The following is a 24,809-nucleotide window of genomic DNA, read 5'->3' as shown; positions in this document are numbered from 1 at the left end:
GGGCTCGAACCCGTGTCCCCTGCGTTGGCAGGCAGGTTCTTAACCACTGTGCCACCAGGGAAGCCCTAAAAAAACTTTTTAACTGAAGTGAACATACTTACAGAAAAGAGCTATGATAAGCAAACGGTGCAATGAATTATCAGTAAGAAAACACATGCATGAAGCCACCACCAGATCAAGGAGGGCGTGGCCAGCATCCCAGAGGCCGCCCCACCTGGTGCTCCTTCCAGGCACTGCCCTGCAATAGTAACCATCAACCTGACTTCTAATGGTATCGATAAGTTGCCTTTTTGAATTTTATACATTAATAAGTAGAATCGCACAAGATGATTTCAAGACTGGCTTCTTCCTCTCAATATCTGTGAGAATCACCCGTGTTGTTGCATATAGTTCATCATTGCTGTGTAGCATTCTACATGTATTTTTCATGGTGCATGAAAACACCATGTTTATTAATTCTACTGTTGATGGATATTTAGGTTGTTTCCATTTTTGGTCAATTATGAATTTTGCTATTTTGGTGTATGCACTTCTGTTGGATACATATGTCAGAGTGGAACTGCTGGGTTATAGGCTATTCACATGCCCCTTTATCTTTTCTCATATGACAAAGTGAGATTTCTATTACCCAATGAATCAACATTTTTAGTTCTCACGTGGAGGGAGGGGCTGGGCACAGCCAGCAGTCTAATTTTGACAGTCTTGTTGTCTAAGAAAGGTAATTCATTTAACATTTATTAAATGCTTCCTGTAATGCAGGCACTGGGCTGGATGCTAAGGAGACAAGACTGACAGGATCCCTTCCTCATGAAACTTAGCAGGACACCCCAAGTCAGACAACTATAATGCCTGCACATTTAACTGAATATTTTTGTTTGTCCTTATTTTGTAAAAATTAAAAATGCTGATATCAGTGATAAGCATAGGTCTCATGGACCTAAAGCAATGGAGTTAAGGGTAGCCTCTGAATGATGTGGGATTCCATTTTATCCCAAATCTATCTGGCCTCTCAGCTTTGGGATGTGAGCAGTGCAAAAATGTATCCAAATCCATTCAGTTCCTGAGTTCAGGCAGTGAGAACTTCAACAGTGAGAGATATTAACAATGACTAAAGATCGTGCCTAACAGGTAACTAGGTGCTTTCTAACTATTTTAGCTTTTGGAAATAAGTTCCTCCTGTAGACACAGCTTTGATGTGTTTTCAGCAATATCCTGTGGATGAATGTGAGAGCACACCTGTCCTTAGTTTCTCAGACACCAGCCCCTCTCCCATCTGCAGGTCTCTATTGTCAGTTAGCTCATGTATTCCCTTCCTGCATTTCCCTCTCAGCCTTCAGGACTCAGCTGAGACATCATTTTCTCTGGAGAACTTTCCCTGGACCCCACTGCCCTTCCTCTGTGCTCCTCCTAATGAATGGCATCTATTCTTATCCCTTCACAGTCATTCTCAGGCTGTTTTGCAACTGCCTCTTGACTTGTTTCACTGTATTAATTAGGACATTAATTTGGCTGCTTTAACAGAGATCAAAATATAATTGCTTAAGCACGATAAAGGTCACACATAAAAGTCTAGGCCAACTGTGTCTGAGCAGTGAGAAAACTGCTCCACAAGTGCCCAGGGACCTTGGTTTTTTATGTCTTATTGCTCTGTCACCCCCTAGAATGTCTCCATTTACATGGTCAAAGCTGGTTCATCATCACTTCATCACATTCTAGCCCTGGAAAAGGAAAAGTGGAATTAGGAGAGCAAGCAGAGTTTTCCTCTTTTTTAAACCAGTTGTGGTTTCTGAGGACATTCCCAGAGTCTGCCTATGGGCTAAGATGCATGAGTTCAAGGCAGGCTGCCCCCAGTTAACGAAGGGTTCGCATTCCAAGCTGCTTCTTTTTTTTGGGGGGGGGGGGCGGGGGGCCGTGGCCCTCGCTGGGCAGCACGCGGTATCTTAGTTCTGCGACCAGGGATTGAACCCATGCCCCCTGCAATGGAAGTGCGGAGTCCTAACCACCGGACTGCCAAGTCTCCAAGCTGCTGCTTCTTTTTAAGGATGTGACCAGAAGCTGCACTCATCACCTGAGTTCATATTACACTAGCCAGAACTTAATCACCCTCCTACTAAAAGGAAGAAGGGACGAATGGATATTATGGGACAATCAGCTATTTTTGCTAACAAATTAGGCAGAAACTAGGCAACAAACTAGGCCAAATTAGGCAATAAGTTCTGAGTTTGTTCACCATTATGTTATCAGTGCTCAGCACAAAGCACTTAATGAAATTGCCTCATCTTTCAGGATGCTAGAACAGAGGATACAACTCCAGATGTTTCTCAACACAGGACTGGACGTTGTTCACAAGAGAAAGAAAAGCTGGACAGCTGTAGACCACAATTCAGACTCTTCTTACGCATGTATATACACAGGTGACTTTGAACAAGCTCTGAAGCTTATTCTTTTTAATGGGGATGCCATCCGATCCCCATTGTATGGGGAATAAGAGTTGGGAGGATTAAAGACAACATATGACAGTGTCTAGCACAGAGATGGTACTTAGAACATGTTACCTTTCCTTCCTTATGGAGAAGGGCTGGCACTACCCACTGTGACATTAGCTGGTTAGCTTTCTGCCCAATAACTGCCTGCTGTCCAACCTACATAGCAGTTGATTTGCAAAGCTGATGGACATGCAGCCTATTTGATCTCTGATGCGGTCGACATTTTATGTTTAGGCTAAGCTAAACTACCAGAAAGTTCGGTACGTAGACCTAGTTGTCTAGAAATTGTCAAGAAAATTCAATCGTCAAGAAAATCTTTGCTTTCCCTCATAACCTACATATATGATATACCAGACCGTGTCTCTCTTTTTTGACCATGTGGCTTGCGGGATCTCAGTTCCCTAACCAGGGACTGAACCCGAGCCACGGCAGTGAAAGCCCGGAATCCTAACCACGAGGCCACCAAGGAACTCCCCGTGTTTCTCTTTCGATTTGGCTGATATCAAGCACAATCAAATCTACTACTCAAATTTAATAACTGTTTAAGACCTTCTGGCCCACACTTCTAATTTAACTTTCATTCCTAATCATCTATGCCTAGGACATGATCCTGATTTGCTTTTTCTTTCGGTCTTCCTTCCTCTGGGGTCCTACAGCACCCTCCTTTCTATGCCCCTTCCTTGGGCATTGTGATATTCTGTTTAGATGTCTGTATCCATCTGTGAACTCCTTGAAAAAAAGGACTGTGTCTTAACTTACCTGACTTGCTTTGATCTATTAATATTTTCTCCATCTTATCAATTACATTCTTAAAAGTAGCATAAACATTTTTATAGACTGAGGTGGAGTAGAAATTTTGGAAGGAAAAAAAGTAGGTAACCAAAGCCATCTATACAACCTAAGAATACACTGTGAGCAGCACTGTAAACAAGGAATGAGATGAAACACGACACAAATTAAACCCTCCTGAAAGTATCAGCTAGAGACTTGTGAAAGGCGCACAGAGGACAGTGTGAAGGGGCTCCCAACTGGCTGAATCTGGGACAATCTGAACATCATATAATGAGTAACGGATAACACACTGCAGAAATAGTAATACCTGAGTTTGACGAGGAATGGGATATTTACATAGTTTCCAAGTACCTCCACACAACACACGTATGAATTACAAAGGAAAAGAGTAACTTCACAGTGTAAGAAGCTTGGCAGAACCACCTTAATTAAGTGACCAAAGTGACCATCACCAGTATTGGGGCAAATCGAAATTGCACATCACCTGACACGATGCAGTGAGAAGAGCATCGCCTCATGATATTCCTGCCAAAGATGCACAACCTGTGTCTAATCACGAGGAAACATCAGACAAATCCAGATTGAGGGCATTTTACAAAGTAACTGGGCTGTAACCTTCAAAAGTGTCAAAAGTCAAGACAGGAGCTGTTCCAGACTTTAAGGAAACTAAAGAGAAACGGCAACCGGTTGCAATAGCTAATTCTAAACTAGATCCCTTTGTTATAAAGGACATTATTGGGACAACTGGAGAAACCTGAATGGAGCCTGAGGATTACATGGCAGCAAAGTATCACAGCTGATGTCCTGATGTTGATGGCTGGTTAGGTAGGGAAATATCCTGGTGTGTAGGAAGTGTACATTAAAGTATTTCGGGGTGATGGGGCATCAGGTTGGCAAATACTCTCAGACGGTTCGGGGGGTGGGGCAGTTCTTTCTATTGTGACTGCAACTTTCCTGTGGTACAGTCAAGGTTGTTTCAAAATAAACATTCTATTTAAAAAAGGTATCTGTTATTTTATTTTGACAGTTAAAAATTTTTTTCTTTTTCTTAAACAGGAGGTATGGGGTGTTTCCGTACAAGGTTGGCCAGATGGGAAGAATCTTTAGCTCTGACTTGGCCTCATTAATCTGAGGATAAAATGCTTATGTGAGACCACATCTGTGTCAGGTTGAAAGTGGATAGCTCAGAGCACGTGGGTATCTCTGGCAGCTCGATGTGCTGGACTCCTTGAAGGCCTGCTGCTGGAGAAGTCACCGGCTGAGGGACCACTGCAGAGCTTCATACATCGCTTGATCCTGAGAGGAGAGGACAGAATATAGAGCTGGTTACTGTTTGACATGGGTTTACCCATGTTTCCCAAAATTCAGATGTTGAAGTCCTCACCCCTAGTACCTCAGAGTGTGACTGGATTTGGAGACAGGGTCTTAAAAGTGGTGATTAAGTTAAAATGAAGTCATTAGGGTGGGCCCTACTACATCCAATACAACTTGGTGCCCTTATAAGAAGAGATGATTAAGGACTTCCCTGGTGGCGCAGTGGTTAAGAATCCTCCTGCCAATGCAGGGGACATGGGTTCGAGCCCTGGTCCAGGAAGATCCCACATGCTGCGGACCAGCTAAGCCCGTGCGCCACAACTACTGAGCCTGTGCTCTAGAGCCCACGAGCCACAACTATGAGCCTGCATGCCACAACTACTGAAGGCTGCGCGCCTAGAGCCCGTGCTCTGCAACAAGAGAAGCCACCGCAATGAGAAGTCGCGTGCGGCAACGAAGAATAGCCCCCGCTCGCCACAACCAGAGAAAGGCCACACACAGCAACGAAGACCCAACACAGCCAAAAATAAATAAATAAATTAATTAATTAAAAAAAAAAAAAAAGAAGAGATGATTAAGACACAGACACGCACAGAGGGAAGACCATGTAAAGACACAGGGAGAAGACCGTCATCTCCAAACAGGGCCCAGAAGAAACCAACCCTGCCAATACCTTGATCTTGGACTTCTAATTTCCAGATCTGTAAGAAAATAAATTTCTGTTGTTTAAGCCACCCAGTTGGTGGTACTTTGTTATAGCAACTGGAGCAAAGAAAGAGAGGTGGCCTTACCTCCCTGATTTAAATTCCATACACACTCCTTTTTACAGGGAATGCCCATGACCTTATAATTGTTGACTAAAGTTTGCTGTAAAAATCAGATTAGAAGATTCTTATGTCTATATCTATTTAATGAAGAAAGCAAAATTCTAAACTGTACTGGGTCCAGATGAGAATGGGAGGCAGAAGCAGAGGCTTCTTATACTACATTAACATTTGTAAGAAACTGCCAGAGCATTTTCCAATTGGTGGTATCATCTTACATTTTCAGTAACAATGTATGAGAGTTCTAGTTGCTTCACATCCCTGCCACCATTTGGTGCTGTCAGTCTTTTATTTATTTATGTATATATTTTTGGCTGTGTTGGGTCTTCGTTGCTGTGTGCGGGCTTTCTCTAGTTGCGGTGAGCGGGGGCTACTCTTTGTTGCAGTGCGCGGGCTTCTCATTGCGGTGGCTTCTCTTGTTGCGGAGCACGGCCTCTAGGCATGTGGGCTGCCGTAGTTGTGGCACACGGGCTTAGCTGCTCCGCGGCATGTGGGATCTTCCTGGACCAGGGCTCGAACCCATGCCCCCTGCATTGGCAGGAGGATTTTTAACCACTGCACCAACAGGGAAGTCCTGTTGTCAGTCTCTTAAATTTTAGTCATTCCGGTAGATGTGTAGCGGATTCTCACTGTGGTCACACTAACTTTTTTTTTTTTTTTGGTGAGGCTTTGGAGCAACAAGAATTCTCATCTATTGCTGGTGGGAATGTAAAATGGTACAGCCATTCTGGAAGACAGTTTGGCAATTTCTTACAAAACTAAACATGCTCTTACTAGAAAATCCAGAAATCATGCTCCATGGTATTTAACCAATTGAGTTGAAAATGTATGTCCACACAAAAACATGCACACAAATGTTTATAGCAGCTTTATTCATAATTGCCAAAACCTGAAAGCAACCAAGATGGCCTTCAGTATGTGAATGGATAAATTCTGGCACATCCAGACAATGGAATATTTAGTGCTAGAAAGAAGTGGACTGTCAAGCCATGAAGGACAGAGAGGAACCTTAAATGCGTATCACCGTGAAAGAAGTCAACCTGAAAACACTAATGTATGATTCCAACTGTATGACATCCTGGAAAAGGCAAAGCTATAGAGACAGTAAAAATATCAGGGGTTGGGGGAGGGCGTGTTGAGCACAGAGCAGTGAAACTATACTGTAAGACACTATGGTGGTAGATTTATGTCATTACATATTTGTCAAATCCCACAGAACAGGGGTCCCCAACCCCTGGTACTGGTCTGTGGCCTGTTAGGAACTGGGCCGCACAGCAGGAGGTGAGCGGCAGGTGAGCGAGGGAAGCTTCATCTGTGTTTGCAGCCTCTCCCCATCGCTCGCATTACTGCCTGAGCTCCGCCTCCTGTCAGCATTATGGTGAGTTGTATAATTATTTCATTATATATTACAATATAATAATAATAGAAATAAAGTGCACAATAAATGTAATGCACATGAATCATCCCAAAACCATACCCACCCCCCGCCACGCCAACCCCAGTCCGTGGAAAAACTGTCTTCCACGAAACCAGTCCCTGGGGCCAAAAAGGTTGGGGACCGCTGCAGTAGAATGTACAACACAAAGAATGAATCCCAATGTAAACTGTGGGCTTTGGGTGATAAAGATGTGTCAACATAGGTTCAACAAATGTAAAACTCCTGGTACAGGATGCAGATAGTAGGGGAACTGGGGTATGTGTGCTGCGTGCACAGCAATATTTGGGATCTCTGTATTTTCTGCTCAATTTTTCTGAAAGCCTAGAACTGTTAAAAAAAAAAAAAAAACTTATTAAAACAAAACTGGGCTTCCCTGGTGGCGCAGTGGGCTTCCCTGGTGGCGCAGTGGTTGAGAATCTGCCTGCCAATGCAGGGGACACGGGTTCGAGCCCTGGTCTGGGAGGATCCCACATGCCGCGGAGCAACTGGGCCCGTGAGCCACAACTACTGAGCCTGCGCGTCTGGAGCTTGTGCTCCGCAACAAGAGCGGCCGCGATAGTGAGAGGCCCGCGCACCACGATGAAGAGTGGCCCCCGCTTGCCACAACTAGAGAAAGCCCTCGCACAGAAACGAAGACCCAACACAGCCAAAAATAAATAAATAAATAAATAAATAAATAAAAAATAAAAATAAAGGAATTCCTTAAAAAAAAAAACAACAAAAAACCAAATTATATTCTATATAGCGAAATACTTGAAGCAGCGGTAGCAGTCACTTTTTGGCAAACCTCAAGTACAGAATCCAGACACTGACATCTGTACTCAAGGCATCAGGCAGCAGTGAGGATGGCTCGAACAAAGCAGAGCAGTCACTGGGATGCAAGACAATCTAGCTGTGGACTCTCCACCATTTATTCTTTTTTCTGATTACTAGTAAGAAGGCTATAATCAAAAACCTCCCAAAAACAAAAGTCCAGGACCAGATGGCTTCACTGTCGAATTCTAACGAACATTTTTTTTTTAACTGAGGTAAAACTGGTATATAACATTATATTAGTTGCAGATATACAATATAATACAATATTTGTGTATACTACAAAGTGATCGCCACTCTCTCTGGTCACACTAACATTTTAAGTGTTGGAAGGCAATTCCATTCCTGTACACTTAACCCCAAGAAATGTTTGCAGTATGTTTTTGTTTTTCCGACCCTTTAAAATCTTAAAGAAAACATCTGCTTTTGTTAAATTATTCTTTTGAATAAGTAAAATGTTCATAAGATTCAAAAATATAGAAACAGTTATAAAGTGAAGAATGTCTCTTTCCTACCCTGCCCCGCATCAATGCATCCTCCTGCATATGCAAGCAAACAAGAATAGTCATTATTTTTTCCTTTTTCCTCTTTTTTATATAAACAGTGGCATTTCATCCACATGATTTGTACTCTTTAATATAAACATATTTAACAATATATTTAGGAGATATTCTTCAGTCTTTTTATAGTGGTTACATCATAATTTATTACATCATTTAGAGTCAAACTTCAGCTTACTACACACAATACTCCAACGAGTAACTATATTTCTGAGGAAAGGAGCTGCTGGGTCAAGCTTTGTTGTGATTATAATTCGGGCCATGCAAAAGGGCCATACTGAGCCAACACCTCACCAGCTATGTATAAGCAACTGTTTCCACATATCCTGGACAACAGGGTGTGATCAAGTTTTGAGATTTTTGCCAAATGACAGGTAAAAAGCGGTATCCTAGTTGCTTTTCTTTTACTACCAGTAAATGGAGAATTTTTCCATATGTTTAACAAGCTCATTTCCTTTTCTGGGAAGGGCCTGTTCATATTCTTTGCCCATTTTTAAAAAATCTTATCAATTTCTAGTCATCTTCTATGTGTGCAGGAGATTAGCCCTTTGTGATAGGAGCTGCAAATATTTTTCCATTTGATCATTTGTCCTCTGAAAACATTTTTTTTAACTAAGAAGTTTTTATTTTTACGTATCAGATTCTTCCACCTTTTCACTTATGGTGGCTGGGTTTTATGTTGAGAGAAAAAAAGGAACTCCTACTTGAGGTTATAGAAAAATCTCCCTGTTTTCTTCTAATATTCTGATGGTTTTAGTTTTTACATTTAAATCGTTGATTTATTTGGAATTTATCCTGGTACAAAGTATGAGTTCAACTTTAATTTTTTGAGATGGCTTCCCCATTGTCCCACTATTAATCACTGAATCGTCTCCTTACTGGTACTGGTGTGAGGAACATTATACATTACATCTTTTTATATAACTTATGTATTATATTAGGATCCGTTCCTGAACTTTATATCCTGCTCCATGTGTCTGTCGATTCATGTGTCACTACTTCAGTGTTTTAATTACTGAGGTTTTTGAAAACACATTAGCGGTTTTTTAGGCCCCACCCCCAGCTTGATCTTTTTGGAGTTTTCCTGGCTCTTCAGTTTGCTTATTTTTCAATATAAACTTTAGGTTGCCTCTGTCTGGTTTCAAAAACAAAACAAGGAAAATTAAAATAAAAAGACCAAGAGCAGAGCCATTGAAATAATTTTGAATAATACCAAGCGGCCATAGCTCTGATGGTTTCTTCTTTGCCTACTAGACTGGGGAAAGTCAAATCAACAAGATTGTCTTGTACTGCCAAGGGAACAGCCCACAAGTCTGATCACAGTGTTCTCTCTTCTAGCATGATGCAAGTAAGACTTGAGGGAAAGTATGGAGGAGTGGAGAGTTTAAAAACATTTACAGAAATTGCAAGCTAAATTCACGGAAATTAGCAATAATATATTCTTTTACATGTATTATGCTTTTGACTTTTTAAAAAATGAGTTTACCACCATTATATTTTATTCTAATGATACTCCCATGACAAAGGCAGAACAGATGTTATCTCTCTCTAACAGATCGGAACACTAAAACAGAGAAAGGGCAAATATACCATTCAAGAAGGAAAACCTTTTCTGGACTGCAGGAAGGTTACCTCTGGTTTGGAAGATGAATTAAAAAAAATAATGTCTATATACTTATTTCAGTGATTTTTCAGGCACCACTCTCTCTCTCTTTTTTTTTTTGGCTGCACCACATGGCTTCCAGGATCTTAGTTCCCTGACCAGCGATCGAACCCAGGCCCTCGGCAGTGAAAGCACCAAGTCCTAACCACTGGACCGACTCCCCTCAAGTACCTCTCAAACCGTGTCAAAGGTGAACAGAAAACAGGTATTAGTGAAATGCTGAATTAACTCTGAAATAGGATAAAAGGGCCTCTGTATTTCAACATCACTGCTAAATAATATATGTATAGTAAAGACATTTTAAGCATGCTTTGCTTATAGCCAGATTAAAGCAATTCCTTTTTTTTTTCCTTTTTAAATAATAAAATAACATTTTAAGTTATAAAACAATATTTTTGTAGAAATATAAAGAAAATACAGATCAGCAAAAAAAAAAAAATTAATCCTTAATTTCCAGAGATAAAACTATTATTACTATTTTGGTCTTACAGATCTTTTAAATTATTATTTTTTCAGTATTTAATTTTTAAAGATAGGTAATACATTCACGTGGTTCAAAATTCAAACAGGATGAAAGGTCAACTTTCACACCTCTGTCCTCCAGTTACTCAGTTTCTCTTCCCACAAGCAACCACTGTTAGTTTCATAAGTAATAATTTGATAAGGGCCAGTTAATATGCCAAACAAGGAAAGTAGTCTCTTTACCTTAATGTTGTGCCTTATTTTTTTAAAAGATCAAACAAAGTAATAATCAGCTTGGTCATCTGTCTCATTTATCATTTATTCAAAATTCATACCATGCCTCCTCCAAAAGAGAACTTATACCTTCTTATTCACTAGTGTAGTTTCCAGAGATCAAATACTTAAAGATTTATGATCACCAAAAATATTAAAGAGAATATATTAGAATCAAGTAGCATCACTAGGACATACATGTAGCCTTCCAAGGGATGTTCCTGAGAGGATAAAAAAAATTCTACCGTGTGTGGAATTATAGGTCCACCTTTCTAATAAAATCAGTCATATGGCCTTTGTCATACTGTAGTTGATACCTTCGAAGCAGAAGCTGCTGCAAACAATCTTCTAACATTAACAGAATTGAGTGACCACGTTAATATGTATTCTGTGTATACATCTACGGCAGCGCTTACCATACCACTCTTAATTGCTCACAATGGTTCCTAATCCACGTCGTATGTGATTTTAAATATATCTTGTGAGTCTAGCACAGAGGCTGGCATATGTACAGTAGGTATGTGATGTTTACGGATGGATGGGATCTTAGGCAACTCAATACACAGCTAGAGGCAAGAGGGACTATACTTGGGAAGTTTTTCTCTCATAAATGTCATTGTGACAGACTTTATCAAGCAAATGGATGAACCATATAATCCTGAGTGTGAAGAAGAGAATCAATGTGTTCTGGCCAGTGGGTGTTAAAAACACTAAAACAATGGGTTAATAAAACAGGAGAGTTTCTATGGTGTGGCTTTAATAGAGGAGGAAAAAAATAATTATAATTTATGTTTGAGTGAGGTTTCCTTCCTGACATCTGAACAATGCCATAGTAAGCAGAGTGAAAAGGCTATAATTTGAGATAATAGCTGGGAAAGTAATCTCAAGGTCTCAATATTTATTAATAGTTAACCTAGCCTCAGGTCTCTGGTGAGCAGTTATTACTGAAAAAACCAAACCAGCAAAATAAGTTGTGCTTCATAGGTCTATGAAGTGACACATGTTGGACAAGAGAACCTGACTTCATTGAGGGGAGAGAATTAACAGTGACTGAGAAGCAACTGGCAAAAAGAGTTCAATCTTCTTTGTTGGGATACCTGTCATAACAAATTACCAGTCTATTAAGTCTTCTTAGGACCACAATAGGACATGGCCTCTCACTAGAAACTAGGACAGGGCAGGTATCTTCAGATGGAGCCTAAAAGTTTGGTACCAATGAAGTGGGAATGAACGAGGAATACAGGTAGAGACTCAGAGAAGGAATATTTGCTCATGTGTTCACTTTCCACCCTCAACTGGTTACCAAGGATTTACTGGGTCAGGTGACACGTTTCTGCATTTGGCCTTTAAACTACACCCTACTATCATGTCAGCCAATTGCTGGACACGGAATCCACTTCACATGCCGTTGTTGTCCAACCTCAAATTAACAACCATGTGGCACCAGGGAGCCAACTGCTTCAAGGAAAGAGAAGGCACCAGCTAGTAGGAATGATTTACTTGGCAGGAGAGCATGATGAATATTTCAGAACTGTAAAGACCAGCTCTGTGGACTTTGGGACAGAATGTGCACACCCTTCTTCTTTCAGTTTTCTTTTTCCTTTTTTGACATCTCCTGATCATTTATTTAATGTTAACTCACTTCCAAGCAACTACTATCTCTGTAAGCACATCTGAAATGTTAAAATGTAGTAAGTGTTCCTTTTACATTTAACAAAATCTAGTGATTCTCTTTTAGTGTGAAAAGACTCAAAATCCCAACCCTGCCGCTAACAAGTCAATTAACTTGATGCCAGTGTCTTATCTACAGCTTTTCATTCGAGGGCTTGAAGTCATGACCTTTACAAAACTATGCCCTTTAGAATCTGCCTGGCCAGAGTATCTAATTTCCTAGTGAGTCATAGTGATTGGTTTTGTCATGGGCTCTAACCTGAGTTGGACTAATCACAGGCTCCCTGAAACTCTCCTGCCAGAGCTATCAGGGAATTCTCTTGCTATGGGGGTTAATAAACCCCCTGTATGTCTGGGCCTGCAGCCAGCCATCTCCCCCCATGAGATGAAGCAATGAGGTTTCTGGATCTAGCATGCCTGAAGCCAGCAGTACCCTCAACTTCCTTGTTATGTGGACCAATGAGTTCCTCTTTTTTCCCACTTACATTAGTTTGAGTTGGGTTTCTGTCATTTACAACTAAAAGAGCCCTAATATTAAAAGTAGAAAGAGGTGGCTGATAAATGAGCTGCTCAACCTTACGTTCAGAAAAACATCTCAACAAATGCCACACCTTTCTTTTGGTTTGATATGTTTTTCTTTTGGTCTGATTTTTGAAATGGAGTTTATTTGACCATACAACTCCTCTAATTTCAAATGAATTCTCCTAAATCAGAAGGAAGAAGTTCTTCTAAAAATAGAGTTGCCATATAATCCAGCAATCCCACCCCTGGGCATATATTCAGAAAAAAACTCTAGTTCGAAAAGATATATATACCCCAATGTTCACAGCAGCACTATTTACAACAATCAAGACATGGACGCAACCTAAATGTCCATCAACAGATGAATGGATAAAGAAGATGTAGTATATATATATAATGGAACACTACTCAGCCATAAAAGAGAATGAAATAATGCCATTTGCAGCAACATGGATACACCTAGAGATTATCGTACTAAGTGAAGTTAAGTCAGACAAAGACAAATACCATATGATATTACTTATATATAGAATCTAAAATATTATACAAATGAACTTATTTACAAAACAGAAACAGACTCACAGACATAGAAAACAAACTTATGGCTACCAAAGGGGCTATAAGGGGGAAAGATAAATTAGGAGTTTGGGATTGCAGATACAAACTACTATATATAAAATAAACAACAAGGTCCTACTGTGTAGCACAGGGAACTATATTTAGTATCTTATAATAAACCATAATGGAAAAGAAAATGAAAAAGAATATATATACATACATATATATATCTGAATCACTTTGCTGAACACCAGAAACTAACACAACATTGTAAATCAACTATACTTCAATTAAAAAAAAAAATTTAAGGAAGGAAGAAGTTCTTTGGTACAGCTTTGAACTGTGAAGGACTAGAACGAGAACCAGAAAGGACTGAGCCCCCAATAAACATAACGAAACACTGGTTTCAAATTTACCTGCAAAGAGTAAGCAAAGGTGGTAAAATAAAGATTTAATCTTTAATTATTATAGCTGCAAGGATGAAAATGTGGCCAAATTTAAGGACAGGCCAAACAATTTTCAAACTTTGCATGACATTTTTGTAGCCATCTGTAATAAAATTACTTGAATATTAAACATAGAAGCTTTTCAAAATAACAGCAAGCAAATACAAACAAGTTTCTGGAAAACTGAAGTGATCTTTTTAGAGGTAAAGAATAAAAGAGTGACAAATGACGAGCTATCCCAGGTCAATATATAAAAACCAATTGATGCTGTGACCACCTAGAGGGGTGGGATAGGGAGGGTGGGAGGGAGGGAGACGCAAGAGGGAGGAGATATGGGGATATATGTATATGTATAGCTGATTCACTTTGTTATAAAGCAGAAACTATTAAACTACTAGAAAAAAAGCAAAGGAGAACATTTTTGCAAACTTAGAATAGTCAAGATTTCTTATGACAGAAGCACACAAATTATAAAAAAAAGAAAAAAGATAAATTGAACTTCATCTAAATCAAAAACTTCTGCTCTTCAAAAGATGCCTTTAGAAAATAAAAAAGTCAACAACAGGTTAGGAGAAAATACCCTCAATATGCATATCTGATAAAAGGCTTCTATCTAAGATAGACTAAGAATTTGTACAACTTAATAATAAGGAAACAACTCAATTTTTTAAGAGCAAAAGATGAGGACACAAAATAAGATATCCAAATGACCAATAAGCATATGAAAAAATGCTCAACATTTTAGTCATTAGGGAAACACACATTTAGACCACAAAAGGATACTATTCCACATCCAGTAGAATGGCTAAAATTAAAAGACTGAAAATATTCAAGTGTTGGTGAGACTGTGAGCCAACTAGAACTCTCATAAAATGCAAAACGGTATTACAGCCACTTCGGAAAGAAGGTTGGCAGTTCTCTATAAAGTTAAACATAAATTCACCATAAGACCCACCAATTCCTCTCCTGGTTATTTTTTTCTTTAATTTGTATTTATTTATTTATTTGGCTGCATCGGGTCTTAGTTGCGGCATGCGGGATTTTTTAGTTGTGGCATGTGAACTCTTAGTTGCAGCATGTGGGATCTAGTTCCCTGACCAGGGATCGAACTGGGGCCCCCTGCATTGGGAGCATGGTCTTAGCCACTGGACCACCAAGGAAGTCCCCTCTCTTGGTTGTTTACTCAAAAGAAATAAAAACACATGTTCCCCCACCCCCCCCCCAAAAAAAAACCCACACACACATTCAGAGCACCATTATCCATAAAAGCCAAAAACTGGAAACAACTGAAGTGTCCACCAACAGGGAGGGGAAAGGATAAGCAAATTGTGGTATATTCATATAATGGGAAACTACTCAGCAAGAGGATGGATCAAGCTAGTGAAAAACAGAGCAAAGTGGATGAGTCTCTAAAACAATACACTGAGCAAAAGAAGCGAGACAAATGAGTATATACTGTATGACCGCATGTATGACTGCATTTACATGAAGTTCTACAACAGGCAGAGTTAGAGCATGATGACAGAAGTCAGATCAGGGGTTACCTAGAGCAGCATTTAGAAAGTTCTAAAACAGGCAAAGTTAGAGCATGATGACAGAAGTCAGATCAGGGGTTACCTAGAGCAGCATTTAGAAAGGGACTGACAACTACAGAAGAACACAAGGGACTTTCTGAAGTGATTAAAATGTTCTCTATATTGATTGTAGTGCTGGTTACATTTGCCAAAACTTACAGAACTGTATTTGTGCATTACACAGGTAAATTAAATTTCAATTAAAAAAAGTAAGGTTACAGGATGAGAGTGCCAAATGTGGAGCTATGTTAGTATGTCCTAATTCTTGAAAAGCCTCAAAACTTGGCTGTAGATAAGAAACAATCTCAATTAAAAAAGATTTTCTTTAATGACTAAGTCTTTGGGAGGACACTTATATCAGTACTCTCTTGTTGATCAGAATGAAAACTTCCAGTAAGATTAACTGTAAAACTGTTTCTGATTTTAATTAATAAGATTATCTTATTCAAAGATATTCAATAAAATAAAAACATTTCCTCTAGTATACAAAAATGCCTGAGAGGTCAAAGCAGACTTTCATTTCTCCAAATATGGTAGAAGACCCAGTCCAAGTTCAGCAGACTTGACTTTACTCTAGCAGAAAAAGAAGTAAGTCATCGGCCTAAAAGATACCACCACCAGCCCAAACCCCTTAATTGATTATTTTAGTTAAAAGTGATAAGATGGTCAACTAACTTAGAGCATTTACACCAAGACTGGAGGCACTGGAACAAAGCAACCCATCGCATATATTGGGTTGGCCAAAAAAGTTCGTTCGGGTTTTTCTGTAAGATGTTATGGAAAAACCCGAACGAACTTTTCTGGCCAACCCAGTAAGTGTTTGAACTTGGACTTAAGTGTTTTCAATGAGTAATCATAAACACTGAGCCTGGGGTAATAAATGGCAAACGATTTAAAGGAATTTTTAGTATAGTCAATAAACAGGATCTCGTGGCTAAGGCACATTCTAGGAGTTCAGAAACACAAGATATCCAAGTGAACAAAACTTATCACAACAGTTTTCAATTTATGCATTTCTCAGGGTTGGATATTTTGTTGCTCTCTTTGTAAGTGTCATAGTAACCTGACTTCACTTAATAGCAAACATTTAACTTATTACAAACAGAATACCTCAACACAGTAAGAAATAAATATGGGAAAATCTGGTATTTTTTGTAAGGACAAGTCACAGTGATTTTTAACCCTTCTCTGACCTTATGGTGAAGGTATTTTTAGTCTCCTAAAACTACGGGTAAGTCCATAGTGCGTAGTCTGGGCAGCTTAGGTTGAAGAACATAAGAAATTATTTGTTTAAAAGGGTGAAGCAGGTCCAATAATACTTGAATGAGACTGATTAAAAATTCTGAGCTTGTGGCAACAGACACAAGAGGTCATTTTCTCTTTGTGTTTAGTCTCTAAAAACATTCAACATTACAGTCTCTCAAGAACACTCTCACAGAGGCAACTATTTTGCTTGTTTTCATGAGTTCACATACCTACTACTCTCAATTCTAGTCGCTTTTCTCTTATACCTTTAAGAGCATTGCTTACCTCTTTTGATACAGATGACTTTACTTTCTTGAAAGCTTCTTCAAAGTGCTTCTGACTAACCTTGAGTTCACCTGTGGAGCAAATGCATAAATATACATATCTGGGTACAGTATGCTAATTGTGATTTACAACTTAATTTCTCTTGAGAGACTTCTAAGCATTCAAGGGGAACACTGAGGAAATCAATGATGACACTGTTTCTACTCTTTTTCAGAACAATATTCAAGCCAGATATATTCTGCTCAAGAGTTTTTAGACACTTTTTAATTTTAATTTAATTTACATATACCTGACATTTAATTTTACATAAACGTGTAATGTTTATAATATCCTATATTAAAAAGTGTAATCTTTTTATTTGTAATCTTTTTTTCCCAAGCAATCAAAACAGTTTATTGTGGAACAAATTATACCAAAAAGTACTTTGTCTAGACTTAATTAGAGAAAGATTCTTATCCTTTAAAGAAAACAGTTCATGTGTTTTGTTACTTTGTTTTTCTCCCCAGCTTTATTGAGATATTGTTGGCATATAACACATTTAAGTTTAAGGAGTACAACGTGATGATATTATGGGTGAATATATTGCAAAACAGTTATCACAGTAGGGTTAGTTAACACCTCTATCCCTTCATGATAGTTTTTTTATTTTTGTGGTGATAATTTTTAAGATCTACTTTCTGAACAACTTTCAAGTACAGCTGACCCTTGAACAATGCCAGGGTTAGGAGTGGTGACCCTCAGTCAAAAATCTGCATATAATGTTAAAGTTGGCCCTCCGAATCTGCGGTTCCATTATCTGTGGATTCAACTGAGTGTGGATTGTGTAGTGTTATACTACATATTTACTGAAAAGAATCCACGTGTAAGTGGATCTGCACAGTTCAAACCCATGTTGTTCAAGGGTTAACTGTATATAACATAGTATTGCTAATTAGTACACTGGATCCCCAGAACTTATTCATCTTGTAGCAGGAAGTTTGTAATCTTTGACCAGTATCTCCCCATTTTCCCTACCTTCTGCTCCTCAGATTTTAATGCAGTACCACCCAAAGAAAACTATCACTCATAAACAGATAACCCTTTGTTATCTTTGTACTGTTTACTTTAACTAAATGGCAATGTTCATGAAGAAGAACTAGAACTGTTCTCTTTCAGGATAATTCAAATAAATTTAACTAAGAATGGAAAGTAGAATTCCATAGTATTCAAGAGGGCATACACGTAATTAGATGTTATGGAATTATATCATAATACATAATATATATAGGTCATATCACAACACTGGAATAGAAGGGTGTTTTAATTTCTTATAAGGTTATGCCATCACATAGTAAGAGAAATTTAATAACTAAATGTTAAATAAGGCTTGGTTTACAATTTTAGTATGACAACTTAAGTGATGACAATTTATACTTAAAATAGTAAATTTTATACAGATATTAAGGTAGTGTATTTACCTAAAAGTAAAATACAATGTGTTGCTGAACAGGTCAAATGGAATTGGCCATTACTGATTTCAGGTTCTGTTAAGATATCAATGAAAAGTCCCTGAAGGACAGGCAGCTGCAAATGCAAACTGTAGCAAAGCAGGGATGTCAGAATTTGTTACACGTTTATAAAGTAACATCCAATCAGAATTATTATTATTAAAAAAAAAACACATTTATTTATTTATTTGGCTGTGCCGGGTTTCAGTTGTGGCACGCAGGATCTTCGTTGCCATGTGTGGGATCTTCGTTGTGGCATGCGGGATCTTTAGTTGCGGCATGCGGAATCTAGTTCCCTGACCAGGGATCAAACTTGGGCCCCATGCATTGGGAGCATGGAGTCTTAACCACTGGACCACCAGGGAAGTCCCCAATCAGAATTATTAGTAGCAGCCAATACATATACAGAGGCCTGCTAATTTTTAGTGACAAATCCAAAGATAGTCATCAGATTCAGCTCTCAGGTGGCATACTACCACATAATGATTTCTTATAAGACATACTAATTTTGCTAATTATATCCCACCCACTTCCAAAACGAACTTAAAATAGCTTACAATAAAAGAAGTTCAGATAACTGAATCTTAAATTAAACAACCAAAAAAATGAGGGACTTCACAATCAAGATACGTGTGTTGACAAATCTAAGCTAAGCATATGCTACTGCAACTGCAAAGAAAAGTTAGCTCCAAGATTCCTGGTAGCCAAAGAAAAAAGGGAAAAGAATAAAACAAATAAATATGAATAAAGAAAGACATCTTCTGGGAAATCTACTGAATAAAAGGAGATCAACCTAGACTTGAACTTCAGATGAAAGTACAGGTTTTGAGGACAAGGCAGGTCTTTTGAAGAAGGTATTCGACAGTACTGTAAGGAAGACGGCCACTCACTGCAACTGATCAAACAACTGTCCCAGGAACCAAGCAAAGTAGAGGTTATTTCTGTACTTGGCATGGTTGGCCTGCAGGTCACAAATGAATTGTTCTGTAACCCAAATAATACAATCAAAGACACTGTCAAATGCGAAGAACAATGCAAAGCTGTTGACATGGCCCCAAAGGAAAATGTAAGTATATGGAAAGTTATTTCAATTTTTACTTCTTGTTTGTGTGTTTTCTAAGCTCTTCAATTTAGGCTACATTTTAACAGGAAAGTAGGTATCACCTTAGAAAAAGAATGAGAAAGTTTTCCAGTATTGATAAATAGACCAAACTCATGATGAAGACAGTAAATGGACCTACTTGCCTAACTCTAAACGTTTGTATATGATGATAAGGAAAGACAGAAAACATTTTATTAGGCACCAAATAACTTTGCTATTATTGTAGTTGTCAGCCACAGAGGTTATGTAATATTCCAGAACAGCTGCTAAAGGTCTCATCAGAAAAATGTCAGTTTTAATATCACAGATGATAGATGCTAGGAAATGGACATTTTCCAGGTTAACAGTGATTTTAGGTATCCAGAGTCATAATTAACTAGGACTGAGAGATTCTGTAGAGAACTGTACCTTTTTCACTTCCACTCTTCTGTCTTGCCATTTCCTGCCTCAAGGCACAGATAGAAGCCTCCCGTACCAAAGCAGAGAGATCTGCACCCCTGTAATAAAAGAACCGTTCTTATTCATTTATTCTTAGACACTGCAAGAGCCCAGAAAAAATTCTGACAGCAATTTCTTTTTAAGTCACATATTAAACAATCAGGAAAGACACTAACCAATAAAGGTGGGATAAACTGATCATGGTCAGTAAGAAAGAGGTTTTAGTTTTCACCTAAAATATTTCTAACTTTCAGAAGAAAGGAAATTATGAAGGAAACAATGCAATGAATCATAAATATTCCCATGCTAATCACTATAGATACTAATGATAATATAAAAAGTCTAAAACAACCAGTCAGTAGAAAGCAACTTATACATTATTTATTGTAAAATTTTCATTCACAAGGCCCATGCTAAAGTGCTAACTGGCCCATTACCAGTATATACCATTAGTATATTACCTAATGTCTAAACTAAGCTTATATAAAAAATCATTTATGACCCCAAGTTCAAAAAAGGAAAATACAAAGGCTAAAAAGTCTTTGATGCACTTGATTCAAGCTCAACCTGAATGGATACATCATAAATTACTTAAAATATGACAAGAACTAACAAGCCTTCATTTAATGGTTCTGTGTAATATGCTGAGTCAGCATGGCTCTTGAGTTCAATGAAAGACATTGGGGCTGACAGGTGTTTCAATACATTACATCTTTAACAGGATTCTTACAGATGCTTTGAGAAAGATTTTGAATTGGGGGATTAAAAATCTCATTTCTAGACAAACATTTAACATATAATGTGACAATCCACGTAACTAATAAAATTAAAGACCCACAGAGTTTAAATTATTAACTGAATCCAATCTTTCTGTTGGTTATGTGTTAGGTTTGTAACATTATTTAATAATCACACACATTAACCAATAATGTAACAAGTAGCTGAAGACTGTAGTATTATACTGCCTTTCAAACCGTGAAGACAGTGGCATTAAAACTCAAAACATACAACATTCAACTTTAACCCTAACCCATATTAACTGACTCCTTACGTGGTATAATCCAGAAGATTTGGCCCAGGGTAAGTTCTGCCATCAAAACTGCCTCTGCTACCAACTGAAAATCTTTTCAGATTTTAGCACCCAAACATGTAAACTACTCACTTAAGTCTTACTTTCTTTAGCAGTAAGTTCATTAATTATAGACTGGCATGCATTTGATTCCCAATGAGGGGAAGAGAGACATTCTCCTTAAAGGTAAGGTAGGGCTTTTACATACGCCCCTCACCACCACGGCCTGGGGGACCATTTCCCTTTCACTGAGACAGTCACTGCTTTCTTAAGTGAGCCAAGAGTCCTGACCAGAGTGCGGCAAATCTCTCAGGCGCGTTGGGGTTGAGGTGGCAGAACAAAGATCAAGACTCAGATCCCTAGATGTTCATATACGAAAAAACTGGACATTAAACTTTGGATCCCGGCCACATGCCCTAAAAATGACCAGCATGGTTTCAAGTGGAATCATCCTAATAAGAGACGGTTATGTGGGCTTCCCTGGTGGCACAGTGGTTAAGAATCCGCCTGCCAATGCAGGGGACACGGGTTAGAGCCCTGGTCCAGGAAGATCCCACATGCCGCGGAGCAACTAAGTCCGTGCGCCACAACTACTGAGCCTGCGCTCTACAGCCCGTGCACCACAACTACTGAGCCCGTGCACCACAATTACTGAGCCTGCGTGCCTACAGCCCGTGCTCCGCAACAAGAGAAGCCACCGCAATGAGAAGCCTGCGCACCGCAAGGAAGAGCAGCCCCTGCTCGCCACAACTAGAAAAAGCCCGCGTGCAGCAACGAAGACCCAACACAGCCAAAAATGAATGAATAAATAAATAAATAAATTTATTTTTTTTAAAAAAAAAAAGAGAGAGACGGTTATGAGAAATTCTTCAACCAGAACTGGAAAGAACCGAGTGCCTATATCAGTACCAGTGGCTATGTTCCTTGGATATAAATTTACACTGCTGAATAATAGACTCCTGAAGACCTCAAAGATTAAAACACTGCTTTCCTTGACTGACTTAGCTTCAGAAAGCACATTATTTGACCTTGACCTAGAGGAATATCATGAACACCCTAGTATATTGTGGACAATCAACAGGGTTTTTTAAATAAGCCAGAGGGAGAGATGTCCCCTGTTAGTCCAATGTGAATTTCATTTTCTTCCCTGTGAACCAAAATTAGGAGAGTTAACAAATTTACTTAAAAACACATGTAGGAAACAACAAAAACAACCACCACCACACACATATGAAAGCTGAAGGCAGAAATATTTGACCTCCTGCTTTTACTACAGGCTGTGTGAATATTAACAGGTGTGCTGTGAAAAATGCATTCTGAGGCTTGAAAAACTTGTAGATTATTTTCTTTTAAATGCTGAAGCACCTCGATAATTTGGCAGCTGGTAATGAAATGTTTGCTTTAATATTCTGGAACGACAGAGACAATTTGTGAAAGGCAGTGATGGTGGTCAGGGTAGCTGAGTACCAAGAGTGAACATATGAGAGGATTCCCCTTACTCCTGGGAACTCCTCAGAGCCTCAAAATGGGTAGTACCTTCTCTAAGAAGGAAGAAGGAGGAAAAGCCAGACGCTGGGTGCTTTACAGGATTCCTAATTTAATCCTCCCAACATCATTCTCCCTCATTTTGCACATGAGAAAACTGAGCCTCAGAGAGTTAACTGATTGGAGATGGAGATACTCACGTATAGCAATCACAGCGAAGGTCACCAGCAACTGCTTCCAAATTTACATCTGCATCCAGTGGGGGTTTGGTGCCATTCTGAGTAAGAGAGAAAAATCCACTTTCATTGAGGCTTTAAAGATCTATATTTTCCCACATAATAGGTTCTAAATAAATAGTAACGGCTGCTTGACTAAATGAATATAATTGACTCCCAGACTAGTGTTACAGATTTTTACAAATTTCAATTTTGAGAAATGAGGTTAAGAAGTAGATCCCAAACTTGGGAAAGCTGAAGGCAAACAATTTATGCTGGTGAAGTCTGAAGAACCTGTAAGTACTATAGCAAAAACAAAACACCAAGAACAAAACCCACCACCCTCAATCTTTCCAAAGGTGAAGAATCACACTTCCTTTCCCTGATATGGCAAGTACATAAGCAGTGATTAGTTTTGATGTGCATATGTGCTTAGTTTTGGTGTGAGGCTGGCTAGGAAGGGAGAAATAACATTGAACGTGGCCAAGAGAGAACAATCAGCAAACTGCTCTACAAAAAAAAGCCAAAAGCCCTCTGTGCTCAATGTGTTCTTTCCTAACCCTTTATCTAAATCTCAACCCTGACTTTGGTGCCAATTCCCCTTCAGCTCATACTAAGAGATGCTAGAAAGGACAAGTATCAGAACAGCCTTAGAATTCCAACACCACTTAACACGGTACCTTGCATGTATACAGTACATATTTAATAACATTTTTAGTGACTTAAACTGCAGAGGCAAACAAAACAGTTCTTAGTGACTTAAAGTACAGGACATTGTTAAGATGGTAGGTCTGTGAGTATTTGCTTTATTATTCTGATTTATTCTGATTCATAACTTAAATCTACATTGCATATTGTCTTTCTTTGGTAGCAAATACTACATGGAAATAAACAGTTTAAGAAGAAACACACAGGAAAAAAGTAAATAAACATATGTCATTAAGCCTCAAGTGTAAATATTAGCTCGGCAGGTGCTCCAAGCAGAGGGTCAGACGACCCAGCACCTTGAGCTATCACCTGCTTCTGGTCCATGCTCAGAGGGTGTCCTCTCATGTCCTCCCAGCTGGGCATGTTTAAGAATTTAATCAACTGTACATCTGCTAGCTGCTATTATTTGATAAAATGCAAATGTTCATCTAACACAGGTTCAAGAAACAGTTATGTTTCCCATTCAATCTACTTCGACCTGCGAAATAAACATGGGAAAATAAACTCTCTGTGTGACCTCAGGAAACAATCTTTGTGCTTTTTTCTTTTCTCCCTCTGGCTGTGTGTAAAACTGGACGGTCAGACTGCGTGATCCATAAGTTTCCTTCAATCTCCTCAGTTAACCTTGTGCGGATAGAGGTGGGCAGTGCCTGAAGGAAGCAGGAGGCCAGCTTCTGTGGCTCTGGTAATGTTCTCTCTTTTACTGTGGTAAAATTTACGTAACAAAATTTATCATTTTAACCATTTAAAAATGTATAGTTTAGTGGCATTAATTACATTCACGTTACTGTGCAACCATCAATCTCTAAAACATAACCAGCCACCTTCCCAAAATGGAACTTTGTGTTAAGGGACAACCCTCCCCTACCCTACTCCCCCCCCCGCCAGCCCCTGGCAGCCACCATTCTACTTTCTGTCTCCATGAAATTAACTGCTAATATTCTTTCTTGAAGGTTTTGTTTATAAAAACGCATGAAGTTGGACATTTAATGATATGTCTACTTTTCTGTACGTGCATTATACTTTAATAAAAAGCTCTGAAAAGTGGAAATAACACTGAACCAGGAATTTAAAAACTTGAGTTCTGAAGTTCAAATCTGCAACTGAATGGACATTTGGTAAGGCCCCAAATCTTTATTGCGTATTTTCGTAATTAAAAAAACCCAGCATCTTTTTTTTTAATTTAAAAAAATTTTTATTTTTGGCCATGCATCTTGTGGGATCTTAGTTCCCTGACCAGGGATTGAACCCGGGTTCACAGCACTGAGTCCTAACCACTGGACCACCAGGGAATTCCCCCCAAAACCCAGTATCTTATCTCCAGATAAGTAGAGATAATTTGGTGCTATATTTGGGAGGGGAAGGGGAAGTCTTGTTTA

General features: G+C 38.9%; 1 protein-coding gene across 2 annotated transcripts in view; it reads right to left on the bottom strand.

Moving 5' to 3' along the window:
- Nucleotides 1-4,249: 4,249 nt before the first annotated feature.
- The window catches only part of NVL (nuclear VCP like), a 103,284-nt gene continuing 82,724 nt past the window's right edge, over nt 4,250-24,809 (bottom strand). For both annotated transcript variants that reach the window (XM_059941905.1, XM_059941909.1), the window contains 4 exons: nt 22,708-22,784; nt 19,924-20,012; nt 16,927-16,997; nt 4,250-4,574 (listed from right to left, as the gene is read on the bottom strand). In XM_059941905.1, coding sequence (XP_059797888.1) covers nt 4,530-4,574; nt 16,927-16,997; nt 19,924-20,012; nt 22,708-22,784 — 282 coding nt within the window. In that variant the 3' untranslated portion in view covers nt 4,250-4,529. The remainder of the gene's footprint in view (nt 4,575-16,926; nt 16,998-19,923; nt 20,013-22,707; nt 22,785-24,809) is intronic.

The sequence above is a fragment of the Balaenoptera ricei genome, chromosome 1 (assembly GCF_028023285.1).
Source record: "Balaenoptera ricei isolate mBalRic1 chromosome 1, mBalRic1.hap2, whole genome shotgun sequence".
Lineage (NCBI taxonomy): Eukaryota > Metazoa > Chordata > Mammalia > Artiodactyla > Balaenopteridae > Balaenoptera > Balaenoptera ricei.
This window is presented reverse-complemented; position numbering and strand designations above follow the sequence as displayed.